The 14,671-nt window shown below is 43.3% G+C and overlaps 1 protein-coding gene across 8 annotated transcripts in view; it reads left to right on the top strand.

Moving 5' to 3' along the window:
- LOC149320869 (E3 ubiquitin-protein ligase TRIM7-like) overlaps positions 1-14,671 on the top strand; it is a 37,449-nt gene that overhangs the window by 11,166 nt on the left and 11,612 nt on the right. Inside the window, exons 1-4 of one of the 8 annotated variants that reach the window (XM_089504927.1) lie at positions 2,420-2,468; positions 4,694-5,218; positions 10,713-10,808; positions 13,242-13,472. In XM_089504927.1, the coding sequence (XP_089361053.1) occupies positions 4,796-5,218; positions 10,713-10,808; positions 13,242-13,472 (750 nt within the window). In that variant the 5' untranslated portion in view covers positions 2,420-2,468; positions 4,694-4,795. Of the gene's footprint in view, positions 1-2,419; positions 2,469-3,342; positions 3,423-3,771; positions 3,788-3,847; positions 3,912-4,693; positions 5,219-10,712; positions 10,809-13,241; positions 13,473-14,671 lie in introns of those variants that run through there. The other 7 variants (XM_089504933.1, XM_089504936.1, XM_089504939.1 and 4 more) reach the window with 7 other exon arrangements.

Here is a 14,671-nt window from a genome sequence, read left to right as displayed (position 1 = left end):
GTTTATCGCATCAGTGCCTGAAACGTTTCTATTCTGTTCCCAAAACGTTTCAAGTGGTAACGTTATGGGAACAGATATTATCGCATTCCAAAATGTAAAACGTTCTGAGAATGTTACAGGAATACAATTTACCGCATTTGTCCTTATAGGAAGCGTGATAAGAATGAGAATGTTTCAATATTTGCGCATGCGTATTTGTAACAGTGTATTCTTGTTCATGAGTACCACATACACAGAACAAAAGGCTTTTACAGGGAGATATTTGTGCAAACACAACCTAATTTTTTTATATTAATAAATAAATAAATAAATAAATAAATAAATAAATAAAGTATACACACATACATATAGACACACACACACACACACATAATGTCAGCAATCTATATATTCAAAAATTGATTATATATGTGTATATATATATATATATATATATATAATATGCATATATATTATATGTATATATTGTGTGTAATATATATATATATTATATTATATATATTTTGTATATATTACATATTTAAAATATGTATATTGTATATATATTGTATGTATACTTTTACACACACACACACACACACACACACACACACATATATATAATGTTATACATATACATATATATAGGGTTGCCATCCCTGGGGACCTCCAAACCGGGAAAAATGTAGGACAAGGTTTAAAAATGTAGGACCCTTTTTTTATTATTTTCTGGCCAGGAAATTTTTTAAAAAAGGTCCTACATTTTTAAACCTTGTCCAAGGCCTCGCTGGGGCCTGGGAGACAGCATCTCTCAAGCCCCAGCCAGGCTTCGGAGGACTCTGCGATCGTGGAGCCCCATCCAGGGCCAGGCTAGGGCTTGGGAGACAGCGTCTCTCAAGCCCCAGCCAGGCTTTGGAGGACTCTGCGATCGCGGAGCCCCATCCAGGGCTTGGGAGACAGAATGCAGGGAGGGAAGTCCGTTCAGCAAATCACAACAAGGCAGAACATGGGAACGGAAGTAAGAACGGATTACATTACCGCTCTGACATTTCTTGGACCGTTTTAAAAACGTTTCCACAAGCTTGGATCACTTTCTCATCCGTTCCCTCCGAGGAACACATATGGAACGCTTTGAGGGGTATGTAGAACGCGATGGGAACCCGATGGGGACAAAAACGTGCGGTAAAGTTGAAAGTGTTCCGTTCCAATCGGGTTCCAAAAATGTTCTCAGAACGCGATGCGATAAACTTCTTAGTCTCAAAGCTGCTACAAGCTCTCTCTTCATACTGACCAGTGATAAAAGTTTAGTTTGATGGAAAATTACTTTAGCAGATGCACAATGCAAGAGTGACTGCAAGAGTGATTGGGCAACTTTTCAAAAACGATATTAGACTGTTCAAGCCAAAGAGCTCAGGGCTTTCATTCTGCTCAGATTCTAGCCTGTCAGGGTTGGAGGCAGAATTTCCTTCCATAAAGTTGGATCCTTGATTCACCAGCACAGCCTCCTAATCTGTCCTGGTACAACTGTGGGCAGGATGATAGGAATGATCCTGCATCAGTTTTCCTGGCAAAGTTTCTTCAGAGATCTGCCATTGCTTTCCTCTCAGGCTGAGTGAGTGTGTAAATAGCTTAACATCAGCCAGTGGGCTTCCATAGCTAAACAGAGATTTGAGCCCCAGAGTCCTAGACCAACACTGAGACCACAAATTGATGATAAAAAATAACAATTCAGATAGATGATCTGACAATCTAGGTTCCAAAATACAATCAAGATGTGTCTGACTCCCATTGGTTAAACTGGTGTGCCAGGCGTACTAATATGCCTTGAGAAACAGAGGAAGAATAGGTGGCACCCCTTTAGCTTGTTTTAGTGTGACTTTGGCCAGACATCCACTGAAAGGCCTTTGCAGAAAGAGAAAAAGTTCCCTAGACCCACACACATTGTGTGTTTAATCATCCTGGTCTGTAGAGAACTTTTGTGGAAGATCTAGAACTCCTCCAGAAGGGATAAATGTGTTCAAGAGGTTGCGGCATTTATTGCTGTAGTTCTCGGGGGGGGGGTGTTATTGAATATCCGAAGAACATTATGTTGTCCTATCCCCATTTATGATGCATGAACAGCAAAACAGAGCAAAACAGAAAGCAGGTAGGTCTGTCTCACCAGCTAGTTCCAGTATTTTTTTTTTTTTTTTTTTTTGCAAGAGCATAGATCTCTATGTATGGCCACCAAAATGAAAATTGTAAGCAGAGTGAAGGCTAGTGAAAGAATAAATCATCCTTGGATGCACTTTGGAAGAAGCTTTCATGTGGTCCCTGGAAAGTTCAAAATGTTTTGCTACATAGGCCTGCTACAGACAGGCACCCAAGTACGTACTCCGCCCGCAACCCTAGTATGTACTGAGTCCGTACAAAATAGCGGTGCCCTGTTCACACGGGCGCTGCCATTTTGATGTAACGGATGCCTACCGTCTGCATGTTGCGGCGCCCAGGTGATGTTGTGAATGCATCAATGGCGCACCGCAGTGTCACTGGTGTGCCGCAAAAAGAAACTGCTTTTTGCAGTTTCTTTTTCTTGCCGCCACCAAGCCTCGCGGTATATCCACTGTGGCTTGCCGGTGGCACAAACGGCACCGCTGCCAGACTGTCCTTTAAGGATGGTTTGTAGTGCGCCACTGTTTATTTAAATAAGCAGGTTTACCTGACTTTTTTCCCCCATTTCATATGTATATGTACATAAATTATTGCAAACTGTCTATTATCATTATTTCTTACCTGCCTTCCCCCTCATGGATTGAGGTGAGGAACAACAATAATTAACAAACAAACAACATCAGTTAATGTGAAGTCAAAGGCTTTCGTGACTGGCATCCATGGTTTTTTTGGGCTATGTGGCCATATTCTAGAAGAGTACTAACTCCTAGGAACTAACTCTTCTAGAACATGGCCACATAGCCCAAAAAACCCACCAAAAAAATTGGTTAAAACACCTCAGTTTAAAAAGACAAATAAAACGTACACATATTAAAACAATACATGTTTTAAATTCATCATTAAAAATTCACAGTTTAAAAATCATATGGACAAGCCTGCTGGAACAGATTGAACTTCAATGCTGTTTTGAATTCCGGGAGTGTATTCAGTGTGTTATTATTATTTCTTGCCTGCCTCTCCCCATGGATTGAGACGGAGAACAAGAGATTAACCAACATAATATCACTTAAAAACATGCATTGATTTAAAAGAACAAATAAGGCCCGAGGTGTTAGGAAATGACATGGATGTGGCCACTAAGCGGAGCTGTTGTGCAAGTTATTTACAGCTCTAGTGGCAGTTATATGTGTCAGCATTTAAACAGTGCATCATTGGAATGTTGATGCAACTGTCAATTCTCAACTGTCACTGAGAGTGAGACAGTTGGTGCCTCAGAGTGGGTTGTTACTGGTGTCAGTTATGACCGTTGTTGTTATGTAACTGCCTATCTGTTTAGTTGTTATGGTTGTCTGGTTGGCAAAGTAACTTATTTATTAAAGCCCTTGTGTAGAGTGAAAGCTTGAAGTGCTCTTGTCGTTATTTCTCAAGACGGGAGCTCAAGGCCGTTTGCAGTGGTGAAGGAATATTTTCCTTCTTGGCCTGAATACCTTTGCAGACATCTCTTCAGATTCCTTCTCCCTGGCGTCCTGTCGATGTGGCTCAACTCTGTAGGTGGTCGTGGTGGACATAGCGTGTCTTTCCATGCCCTAACACGAGGCACACTGGCGCTGAAACTAGGGTTCCAGAGCGTGCGGCAACCACACGCTCCGGAACCCTAGTATGTATGGGCAGCAGCATCATGGCAGCATCCTGTCCACATGGGCACCGCCATGATGCCACCAACACTGTGCAATGCCTGCACGTCACATACGTCACAAGTTTGCCAATGGTGTACTCGTGATGTACGCAACACACCACAAAAAGAACCTGGAAGAATCAGGTTCTTTTTACTGTGGAGGAATGCCATGCAGTTTGGCGGCTGCAGCATCTTTCTGCAGTTAAAATGGGCAACTCCAGCCTGCCATTTCGGGGCGGTCTGTACTGCCCTAAGACACATGCTCTATCTGGTTTCTGCCCCATGTTTATTATTATTATTATTATTATTATTATTATTATTATTATTATTGTCACCTATGCCTCTGTAAGGTGCAGTATCAGCTGGACAAGTAAGAAATGACCATGCGGTTCTGATCCAAGATATGATCTTTATTAAAACCTCAAACAAAGAACTTGAGTACCCAAGGGTGCCTTTGGCAGGGACCCAGATGAACAGTGTGTCACCTTTGCATCTGTAAGGTGTAGCCTCAGCTGGAAAAGTAGGAAATGACCATGCGGTTCTGATTGAAGATACTGATCTTTATTAGAACCCCAAACAAAGAACTTGAGTGCTCAAGGGTGCCATTGGCAGGGACCCAGATGCCCAGTGGGAACAGGCTTATATGCAGTTTGGTCTTCATACAGTTTCATTATGTCCAATTAGCAGCTGATAACACACTCCAGTCCACCTATCAGAGCCTGCCACCACTCTATTGCCTTTCATATTCACAGCCCACAAAGGGGGGTTTCTAGAACTCTCCACACATTACGACTACCACAGTGGCTGCGGCCTAGTCCACTTACATTATTATTATTATTATTATTATTATTATTATTATTTCTTTAAATAGTTGTTCTTTATCTACAGGCTGTTCCTCCAGCCCATCACAGTTTGTGGCGAGTGCTTCATTTCCTAGAAGGGAAACGCCCAGAAATCAAAGCTTTATCCTGGTTGCAAGACAGCAAGAGCATGGCTGCTGCTGAGGATCACTTCCAGGACCTCTGCACGGAGGCTCTGTGCACCATCTGCCTGGAGTATTTGCAAAACCCTGTGACCATTGAATGTGGGCACAATTTCTGCCATGACTGCCTGACCCAGTTCTGGAGGCAGCTGAAGGACGAGGCCACCTGCCCTCAATGCAGAGTAGCCATCCAGCAAAGGAATGTCATCCCCAATTGGCAGCTGGCTAGGTTTGTAGAAATCACCCAGAAACTCAGCCGCCAAGCGAAGAAGAGGAAGAGAGACCCCAAGGGAGATTGTGAGAAGCACCAGGAGCCCCTCAAGCTCTTCTGCAAGGAGGATGAGACCCCCATTTGCGTGGTGTGCGACAGGTCCAAGGAGCACCGAGATCACCTGGTGGTCCCTGCGGAGGAGGCTGCCGAGGAGTACAAGGTAAGACATGACCACGGCATTTGGGTGAATCTACACTGTGGAATTCACTACACCATGGGCCACCATGATGCAGTGCTTTCAGTGTTGCACTATGGAGATTTTCAGCGGGGGAAAAACCAGGAGTAAAAGGCAGAATCCCAGCATAATTGTGCTGAAGACTTTCAGACAACGTTGCACTCATCCAAGACTTCTCCCCTGAAGAACCAGCACACGGCGGCAACAAACCATTCACCGGGAAGTCTCATGAATGGCTTCTTCTCAATAGCACGAATGAAGCACAATTGCGAGAGTGTGAAAGTTAATCGGGCTTCATTCGCACTATGGGGAAGCAACCAGGCACATTCACCCAGACTACGCTTCGGTGGAGGCAATCCGTTCTCATTGACAGAATTTGTTTTCTGTCTTCTTTTGAGATATGGGATACGATTTTGTTTACATTGGACTAAATGAATGTGGTGAACTCGTAATACATTTTATTGTATTGCATTATATTCCTTGCGGGACAGAAACATGATCTGCAGACATGCGCTGTAGCCCTGAAAAAGTGCATGCGCAAAACAATCAATTCCAACGTGCTACCGATTCATTCATGGATGTGTGCGGAATGCGATCTCAATATTATTCGGCATTTAGGTTGTAATTATCATGCGACTGCATGGCTATGCAAAAATATCGAGTGTTAGAGCACTACTGTTGCATTAGCTTTCACCACCAGAATTATTGCTGAATTGGCCCTGCTGTGATAATTTCCTATGACTCTGGAGACCAGGGTTTGAATCCCAGCTCAGCCATAAAAACCCACTAGGAAGTTTATCGCACTGGCCCTGAAATGGGCCCTGTGCGTTCTGAAATGTGAACGTGAGCAGGCGCGCACGAAACAGGATGGGGCTAAGAACCCCATTTTATCGCACGCTGGAACGCCGCCTTTGCCGCTGGGCGTTCCAATTGCGTCCCCATTCCATTCCAGAGGGCGCCATTTCTGAGAAGTGTTGTAAAGCGTTCTACAGCCCATAAATCAGAGATGATTTCAAGGTACAAAGCAACAACAAACATTGTAGAAATAATGCAGTTTGACACCACTTTACATCCTCCAGCTCCATCCTATCATGGTATATTAGGATTTGAAATTTAACAACATCTTAAAACAGTCAGCTAATGATTTTTCCCCATCTTAAGTATCATTCTACTATTTCCCAGTATTTATTATCAGTATTTTAACAACTGATTTTAAATTGTAATGTGTTTAATTGTGTTTTTTTAAGGGGGGGTTAGATATAATATTGTACAAACTGTGCCTTTTAATCATGTAAGCCGCTTTGATTGCTCCTGTAGCAGAAAAGCGGGGTATAAATAAAAGTTTTATTTATAGTTTATTATCTTTTGCCTTCTCTGCCAAAGCCTGCTGGTGCCTCACCAAACTACACATTCCAGGATTCTGTAAAATGGAGGATATGTCAGTTAAAGTGGTGTCAAGTTTATTATTTCTACAGTGTAGGTGCACCCTTTATTGAAGCGGGAGAATAGGTGCAAATTCCTTTTGAACAACTCTCCATGGACTCACACTTACAGGAAATTTAATTTAGAGTTGACTTCAATCACAATTTTATTTTGTTTTGTTTTGTCATGGAATTAGTTTTTACAGGAAACCTTAGGAAGGGGGGAGTTTAATGTTCCCCTTTAATGGCAAATCCAATGGTAGATTCTCCTGAAGTACTGCAAGCATTTTCAGACTGTGGATTTTTGCTCTAGAAGAGGCTTTGAATGACCCCATGACAGGGGGAGAAAAGGTGTTTATCCACAGCAGTGCATTAGAACACTCAAAAGTAGTTTTGGATAAGATCTGCCCTGCCTTTCCATATTTTTGGACAGGTTCTGGTGTGGCACCACTCCTAAGTGACCTTGGCAGTTTTAAAATCCCACATTGTAAGCAGATGTATCAAACCAGAGGTGTAGTTTTGGAAGATGGGCAAAATGAGGGTATTTCCTTCCATAAAATTTCTGCTCCCCCCCCACCACCACCACCACCAATGACATTTTCTTTCAGTCCTCAAATTTCTAGCTTTGCAGTAACTTACAATATCACTTGAACATTTAGAAATGCAAGCATTTCTCAGTTATGTAAGCTTCTGACAAATTCTCTGAAGATGCCAGCCACAGATTCTGGTGAAATGTCAGGAATAAACTCTTATAGAACATGGCCACATAGCTCGAAAAACCCACAAAAAACTTCTGACAAATTCTTTTAATGCCCATCTAAACTCTTTTTTTCCCTTTTCTTCCTCTGTCTAGCAGGAAGTTTTTTTAGCAGCATCAGCATCGGGAGAGTTGTGAAGGAGGGCTGGAGAAGGCTTCTATAACCTTTCTGCAGTAAACGCTGCAATAAAACTTTATGTACGACAGAATAGGATTCTGGTCTAGGCAATTCTACTGTAGGTGTATGTGTCTGGTTGCAACAGATAAGATAAATAGCAAATCTCTTATTGAGTGTTTGTGAACAGCTGAACAGAGAAAAAAGGGGAGAACAGAGAAGCCTGCCTTACTGGCCACCTGCACTGTGTTTGAAAATAGCAAATGTCTGGTTTCTAAATGGTAACCATTCAAAAAGTGGAGAAAGAAAAGTCATCCTTAGAGGCATTTTTGAAAAAGCCTTCAAGTAGTAGTACAATAACATCCACAAAACAGGGATGCCTTTAAGTTGGTCAACCAAAACACACAAAAGGCATGGTGCAAGCTTTCAAAGCTCCACTGGCTTCTTCATCAGGCAAGGGTGTTTTAAAAAAAACATACAGGAGGAAAAAATTATAAAATGACAATGATAGCCACAGGCCTGCATTTTCTCAAGGTGTGGTTGTGTTGTTCTGTAGAGGGATAATTGTGTAAGCAGGTCTCTGTTCCTTCTGGCCATGTGCCACTGGGAACAAAGCATGCCAAAGTCCAGGAGAGGAAATTTGAATTCCGTGAGTAATGCAAAAAAGTTACTTCTTCAGAGATCCAAGGTACCTCCGTGTACATATATTATTAGTTTTGAACATGTTGAATTCTTTTTTGTGGCGCAGAGAATCTGTCCCTATTCTTTCTACATTATATCTGCTTCTGGTACCATAAATGCCCAGGAGGAACACATCTACTTGATTAACTGAGGCATTATACAACCTGCATAGTTTGGGCAGCCATAGAAAAGGAGCAGGCAAAATTACAAAAATGAATGGGAAGACAGCAAACAGAAAAGAATGACTTTCAGTGTGTCACACTCTGCAGTGCTAGAAATTTGAGAAATGAATTAAAATTTCATGGGGCGGGGAGAGGTCTTATTTGGTGAGCAATGCCTTCATTTCCCCTCCTACCATAGCGAAACCCCTGCAGCTGTGTATTTGTGCACCACAGTGGGATCAAGAAGACAACTGAAAGCCACTTTGCAAGGTGCACAGAGAGCAGACATGGTGAGGAAACTGCCCACCAGTTAGCCCTATTTTCTGCTACAAATGAGATGATCAGCACACAATCCCTGTTCTCGCAGCGATCACATTAATGAAAGGAAGTGCATACATACCAGTTTGGAAGTGCTCTCTACTGCACATCCCTTTAGTAGTTGTGACCAGACTGTTGATGGTCCCACACATTTTCCAGTGATGGAGGTGGAAACATCCTATAACGTGGTTTGATTCCATCTCTTGCTCCGAAATAGGCAAGAAAAACAGACTTGAAGGAGTCGCCACCAGAGGGAACAACCCCCTCCATCTCTCAGTCATTTTCCTGCCTTGCTCCGAGTAGGCTGTGTTTTTCCTTTGGAAGACACGTCTGGTGGTTCTCACATAAGTGATATGCCTCAGTTCACCCATTCATTGGTTGGAGAGCTTTGGTGAATCCCATGTTTTCCATCGCTGGAAAAAGGAACATTGGGTCTTACCTGTGATATGTTCATTTTCAGCGATGTAGGTGGGAATATCCTGCCCACCCAGAACTGAGGAGGCTGTTTCCCTTGGCTCTGCAAGGGTAGTTGTTAGTTATTTTTAGTTTGACTTTATGATGGTTTCTATTCATGATACTTAGATTTGCATTGAATGCTCTCTGTTTGTTTCTATCCTCGGCTATAATATTGACTGAGGGATGGTGGGGGTTGCTCCCTCTGGTGGCATCGACTCCTTCAATTCTGTTTTTCCTCCCTATTTCGGAGCAAGAGATGGAATCAACCTACGTTATAGGATATTCCCACCTACGTCGCTGAAAATGAACATATCACAGGTAAGACTAGGGTTGCCATATCCCGCCTGGGGGCGGGACTTTCCTGGTTTGGGGTGTGGCCACATGGTCCCGCCCCGGTTTGGCCCTGCCCCCGGGATCCCCCCCCCCCCCCCCGACGGACACCAGGCAGGGAAAGGAGCCTCGCCTCAGCAAGACCCGTTCCCTGCTTGGCCTCCTCTGCCGGCCAGGGAGGCAGCCTGGCAGGGCCAGGGGAAAGGGTCTCGCCTCGGCGAGGCCCTTTTCCCCTGCCTTGCTGCCTCCTCCGCCGGCCAGGGAGGCTGAAAGGCAGGGGAAAGAGCCTTTCCTCTTCTTTCTCCTCCTCCTCCTCTTCTTCTGTCTCCTCTTCTTCCTCCTCTTCCTCCTCTTCTTCCTCTTCTTCCTCCTCCTCTTCTTCTTTCTCCTCTCCTCCTCCTCCTCCCCTTCTTCTTCTTCCTCCACCTCTTCTTCTCCACCTCATCCTTCCCCTCTTCCTCCCCTTTTTCTTCCTCTCTACTTCCTCTTCTTCCTCCTTTTCTTCTTCTCCTCTTCCTCCTCCTCTGCTTCTTCCACTCTTCCTCCTCTTTTGGTTTTTGGACAGAAAGGGAAGCACATTTCTGCCATCTGTCTAGGAATAATGCCAAATGTCCTCCATTTTGATCATGCCTAAGAAACATGCATTTATATGAAAAAAATTTTTTAAAAATCATCAATTTTTTGTGTGTCCTCCGTTTTAAAAAAATGTGCCCTACATTTGAAATGTTTGTCCTACATTTGTCCTGGTTTGGAGGTCATGACTTATGGCAACCCTAGGCAAGACCCAATGTTCCTTTCTCTTCCACCCGTGTCCTTTAGCTTGCTTCCCTATCTTTTACCCAACCGGAGTTACACTAATGTCGTTTAACAAAAAAATTTAAATAAATTAAATTACGTTTAAAAAAAACAACAACCCAAAACAGTATGTTCTAGAATAGAGAAGGCGAAAGGAATGGAGAGAGGAGGAGTCACTGACATCAAATGACTGCCCAGTCCTGGAACTAACATAGGAGTAATTTACTTCACCTGAGTACACTGCAATTGGGACCTCATTGATAGGTTTTCCCCACCAGTGGCAAGGTGCAGACTAACCACGCTTGGAAGACAAGGCAGCAACAAGAGAGAAATGGTATTATGTGATAAATATAACCAAAAGTGCAATTGTCCAACTTTTATGCTGGTTAAAAAGCCACAGGTGATAAATTCCTGAAACAAACCTGAACCTCTGTATTCTCTTTAGGATTTGATCTGTAGTTCTGTGGATGTTCTGAAGAAAAAAAGAGAAAAACTTCTGACTTACAAATCAGAAGCAGAAAAAGAAAGCCAAGATTTATTGGTAAGTTTGTGAAAGAAGCAGGTATCTGTACCAAAATTTAATATAAAATGCAGAAAAATCAATAGCAACAAGGCTTAATAGAACATCTATTATTTCCAGTAGCTAAATGTAGTATAATAAATGCTTCAAAAATGGACATTTTGAAAGTGAGTCTATGTACCTCTGAATGACATTCTATATTTGTGAAAAATGAAATGTGCTTCCCTCCCTAAAAAAATGTAGGAAGCTGTAGCCCTACAGATGTTTTAGATCTACAGTGAGCCCTCGGTATCCACGGATTCTGCATCTATAGATTCAGCTATCCATGGCTTGAAATATATATATCCCCAAACCTGGTTGTCCCTTGACATGAATGTCTAGTCATAACCAACTGTAGGGGGCAGTGCTCATCGCCATTACTAAGCCAAAGAGCCAGCATTGTCAGAATTTTACTACACCATTGTATATAATGGGACTTGAGCAGCCATGGATTTTGGTATCCATGGGGTATCCTAGCACCAACTCCCAGCAGATACCGAGTGCCTTCTATATACCGTTGTATACTCGTCTATAAGTCCAGAAATTTGTGTCTAAAAATTAACCCCTATATCCCGGTCAACTTATTTACGGGTTAGTGTGGTAATGTGATAGCAGCTCTTTCAGATTTCTCCATACAGTAAGGTGAGCAGTTTCTTTTTCTTTTGAGCCAAGCAGAAAGTCCTGGGTGATTAATTGCTTTTCGTCCCTCTCCTGCCTGAGCTGCTGCAGTTTGGGGAGTGAAGGATGAAACGAAAGCTAAAACAAAAAGCCTCAATTAAAAAGCCTCTTGCTGTGCGCACACATACACATACTGAAGGAGCCTCCAAGTTTTACACTCGACTTATCCATGGGTCATGGCAAAATCCATAATTCTGGCCCCAAAACCTGCCCTCGACTTATACATGAGGTCGACTTATAGTCGAGTATATACGGTAATTCCCAACAGCCCTACCCAACACAGCTCATGGTGAGAGGAATTATGAAAGACTGTACAGTCTGAAAACATCTTGTCAACCTTTTAAAACTGATGGTTTCCTTTAGGGGAAAAAGAAACCTGCAAACCAATACAAAAGCAAAGCAAGGTAAAAATTTAGAGTAAAAGACAGAACAGCATTAAAAACAGAAAATGCCAGGACTTCTTAGAATGCAATGGACTGTGTCATCTTGCCTTGATCTTTCTGCCAGAGTAATACTACTCATATAGGTCAAGTAAATTATCAAATGAAATGATGTGTACATTGAGAAACAAATATTTATTTTAACCCCTGTGCACTAGTGAGGGAGCTGGTGCCTGCCTCCAGATGTGATGCCACAAGGCGATCACTTTACCTAGGGGATGTGTCTTTTGCAAATCATGTTGTCTACCTAGCTCTCTGCAGGTCAAAGTGCGACCAGCTTGGCAAAGGCTCCTCTGTCACACTGCGAAGGCTACATGGCTCACATCTGTGCCCAGTACAAACCCTGCAGAAGTATGTGGCAGCCCGCCCTCAGAAGGACAGTCCTCTCTTCATTCATGCTGATGGATCTCTGGTCACACGCTACCAGATGGTTTCCGTGCTGCGAATGGCTTTAAAGAGAGTTGGGCTGCTGCCAGAAGAATTTGATGGAAATTCTTTCAGAATCGGAGCAGCTACAGCTGCAGCGGGATGCAGGCTGACAGTGGACTCCATAAAAAGGCTGGGCAGAAGGAAGTCAAGTGCTTACGCGGGCTACATTTGCCTACAGCAGGATGCCTGTGGTTTAATTCATTAAGTGTGTCTAGGGTTGGCAGAAGGTGTCCCTGGGGAAGGACAGCCTTCAGTAGCGGTCGCATAGGTCTTGGATCTGTGGCCGTGGTTCTCAGAACTGCATAGCCCTGGATCGGGAGTCCAAATAGGGACACGGGGGTGCTGAGGCCCGAGGCAGTGCAGCCATTGTGGAGGCAATATCGTGACAGCGTCCCCCGTTGGCAAGGGACAGAGATGCGAGCGATCGCATGTGCGGACATGCGATTAACCGCACAGGCAGTTACCAGCTGGGCGTTTAATAGCTCTGTCCCTCTGTCATCCTAAAGCTTGTCCGTGACCAAGCATTTGGTTTCATCCATCAAGCAGGGGTTGGTGAATGACAGATCCAGACCTTATGCTATTCTGCCAACCCTATTTTGGTGTTTGTTATGGTTAATAATAAAATTGTGGCCTTTTTTCATCCAAATTGGATGTTCTTGTGTTATTCAGCGGCGGCTTCCTTCCTAGGCAAAATACATTTTCCCCCAACTAAACATGACTCACTTGAAACCCACACTGGTTGAAAAATCACTTCTCACCCTTATTGTACACCTTCTGACACTGTTCAAATTGACCATGACAAACTTACCATTCACAAATGTGGTGGCGACTAATCATCACCATCCTTTTCTCCATCTGCTAATTGTAGAAACAAACAGAAGCAGAGATGGAAAAGACAGTGGCTGAATTTAGACAATTACGTCAGTTTCTGGAAGACAAAGAAAAGTTTCTGCTGTCCCAGATGGAAGAGGTGAAAAAGGAAGTTTCAAATAAAAGAGATGAATATCTGGCCAGGCTATCTGGGGAACTCTCCTCTCTTGAAAGTCTTATCCAGGAAATGGAGGAGAAGAAGCAACAGCCGGCAAGTGAACTCCTGCAGGTAAGAAAAGACAAAAGAGACCAAGCATCTCTATAGAGCAAGGTTGGCTTCCAAACCTGGAATATCACCTCCACTCACAAAAGGAATAAAGGGATTCTCAAGTTGATGTACTGAGAGCTGGTTGTGTTACATATGGGAGGATCCAAAATGAACAAGATTGTACATTTACCATCGTGTGATCTGCCAGTTTCTGTGTGAAGTTAAAGCAAAAACCTGCTGTTTTCAGCCCTCTCCTAAGATATTTTGTCCTAAGGCAGTGCTCCTTCCTTATCTTTGGGGCTTCCCAGAAGCATCTGCTTGGTCTCTCTTGAGAATGAGAATAGTGGCTTTGATAATCCCATCCAGCAGTGCTTCTTTTATATATTCCTTCTGAGCTGGACCCAGTAATTAGAGGTTTCTTATAATAAGAAAATAATAAGTCTATATGGAAAAAATAAGAAAAAGGAGAATGTTGTATATACTCATGTATAAGACCCTGCGCATTATGGCAAGATACCATGGGCCAAGGCAAGTGTCTACACACCCATCCACCACAGTGCAATGGTACCCTTTACCTGTCTCCGCCATTACGTCTTCTCAGAAGGCCCCCACCACGGCCGTAAGGGCTGCACACATATGGTTTAATTGTTTTTAAACTTTGTATAAATAAACAGGATAATCATCATCATCATCATCATCATCATCTCCACATCAAACAGTGGCTCTTTCTCTTCCGCTCAAAGGCCCTTTGGGCCAGGATTTGACTGGGACTGCCACATCGGCATCCGGTCTCCCAATCCTGGCCTGAGGCTATTGTCTTCCATTGTCCATACAGGAGGCGGGGGTGGGGGGACCATAGGCTTTTTGACCCATGCATACAGGCCCTAAATCTAGGAATTTTAGTCAAAAATCTGGGTCGACTTATCCACAAGTCAAGGTAAGTAATGTACCTTAACTCTTATCAAAAAAGGAACCATCCCCTTGTCTGAGTAGTATGGCAAAATGCAAGAGCTTAGTCCTTCCTGGAAGAACCTAAAAGAAGCACTGATCCCTCTACTCTCTCAGCCACAGCACTGTTTCTGGCTTTTTTGAATGCCTTAGTGGGAAAATAGCAGCAGCAGTGATGCTTTGATGCTTTCCGTCAAAGAAGCACCAAGAGAGTGGAGGTGTTGGAGCTTCTTGTAGGTTCTCCCATGACAAACTAAGCTCTTGCCTTTCAC

This window comes from Sceloporus occidentalis, unplaced genomic scaffold (assembly GCF_023333645.1).
Source record: "Sceloporus occidentalis isolate IW3139 unplaced genomic scaffold, rSceOcc1.0.p SCAF_1, whole genome shotgun sequence".
In the NCBI taxonomy this organism is placed as follows: Eukaryota; Metazoa; Chordata; class Lepidosauria; order Squamata; family Phrynosomatidae; genus Sceloporus; species Sceloporus occidentalis.
This window is presented reverse-complemented; position numbering and strand designations above follow the sequence as displayed.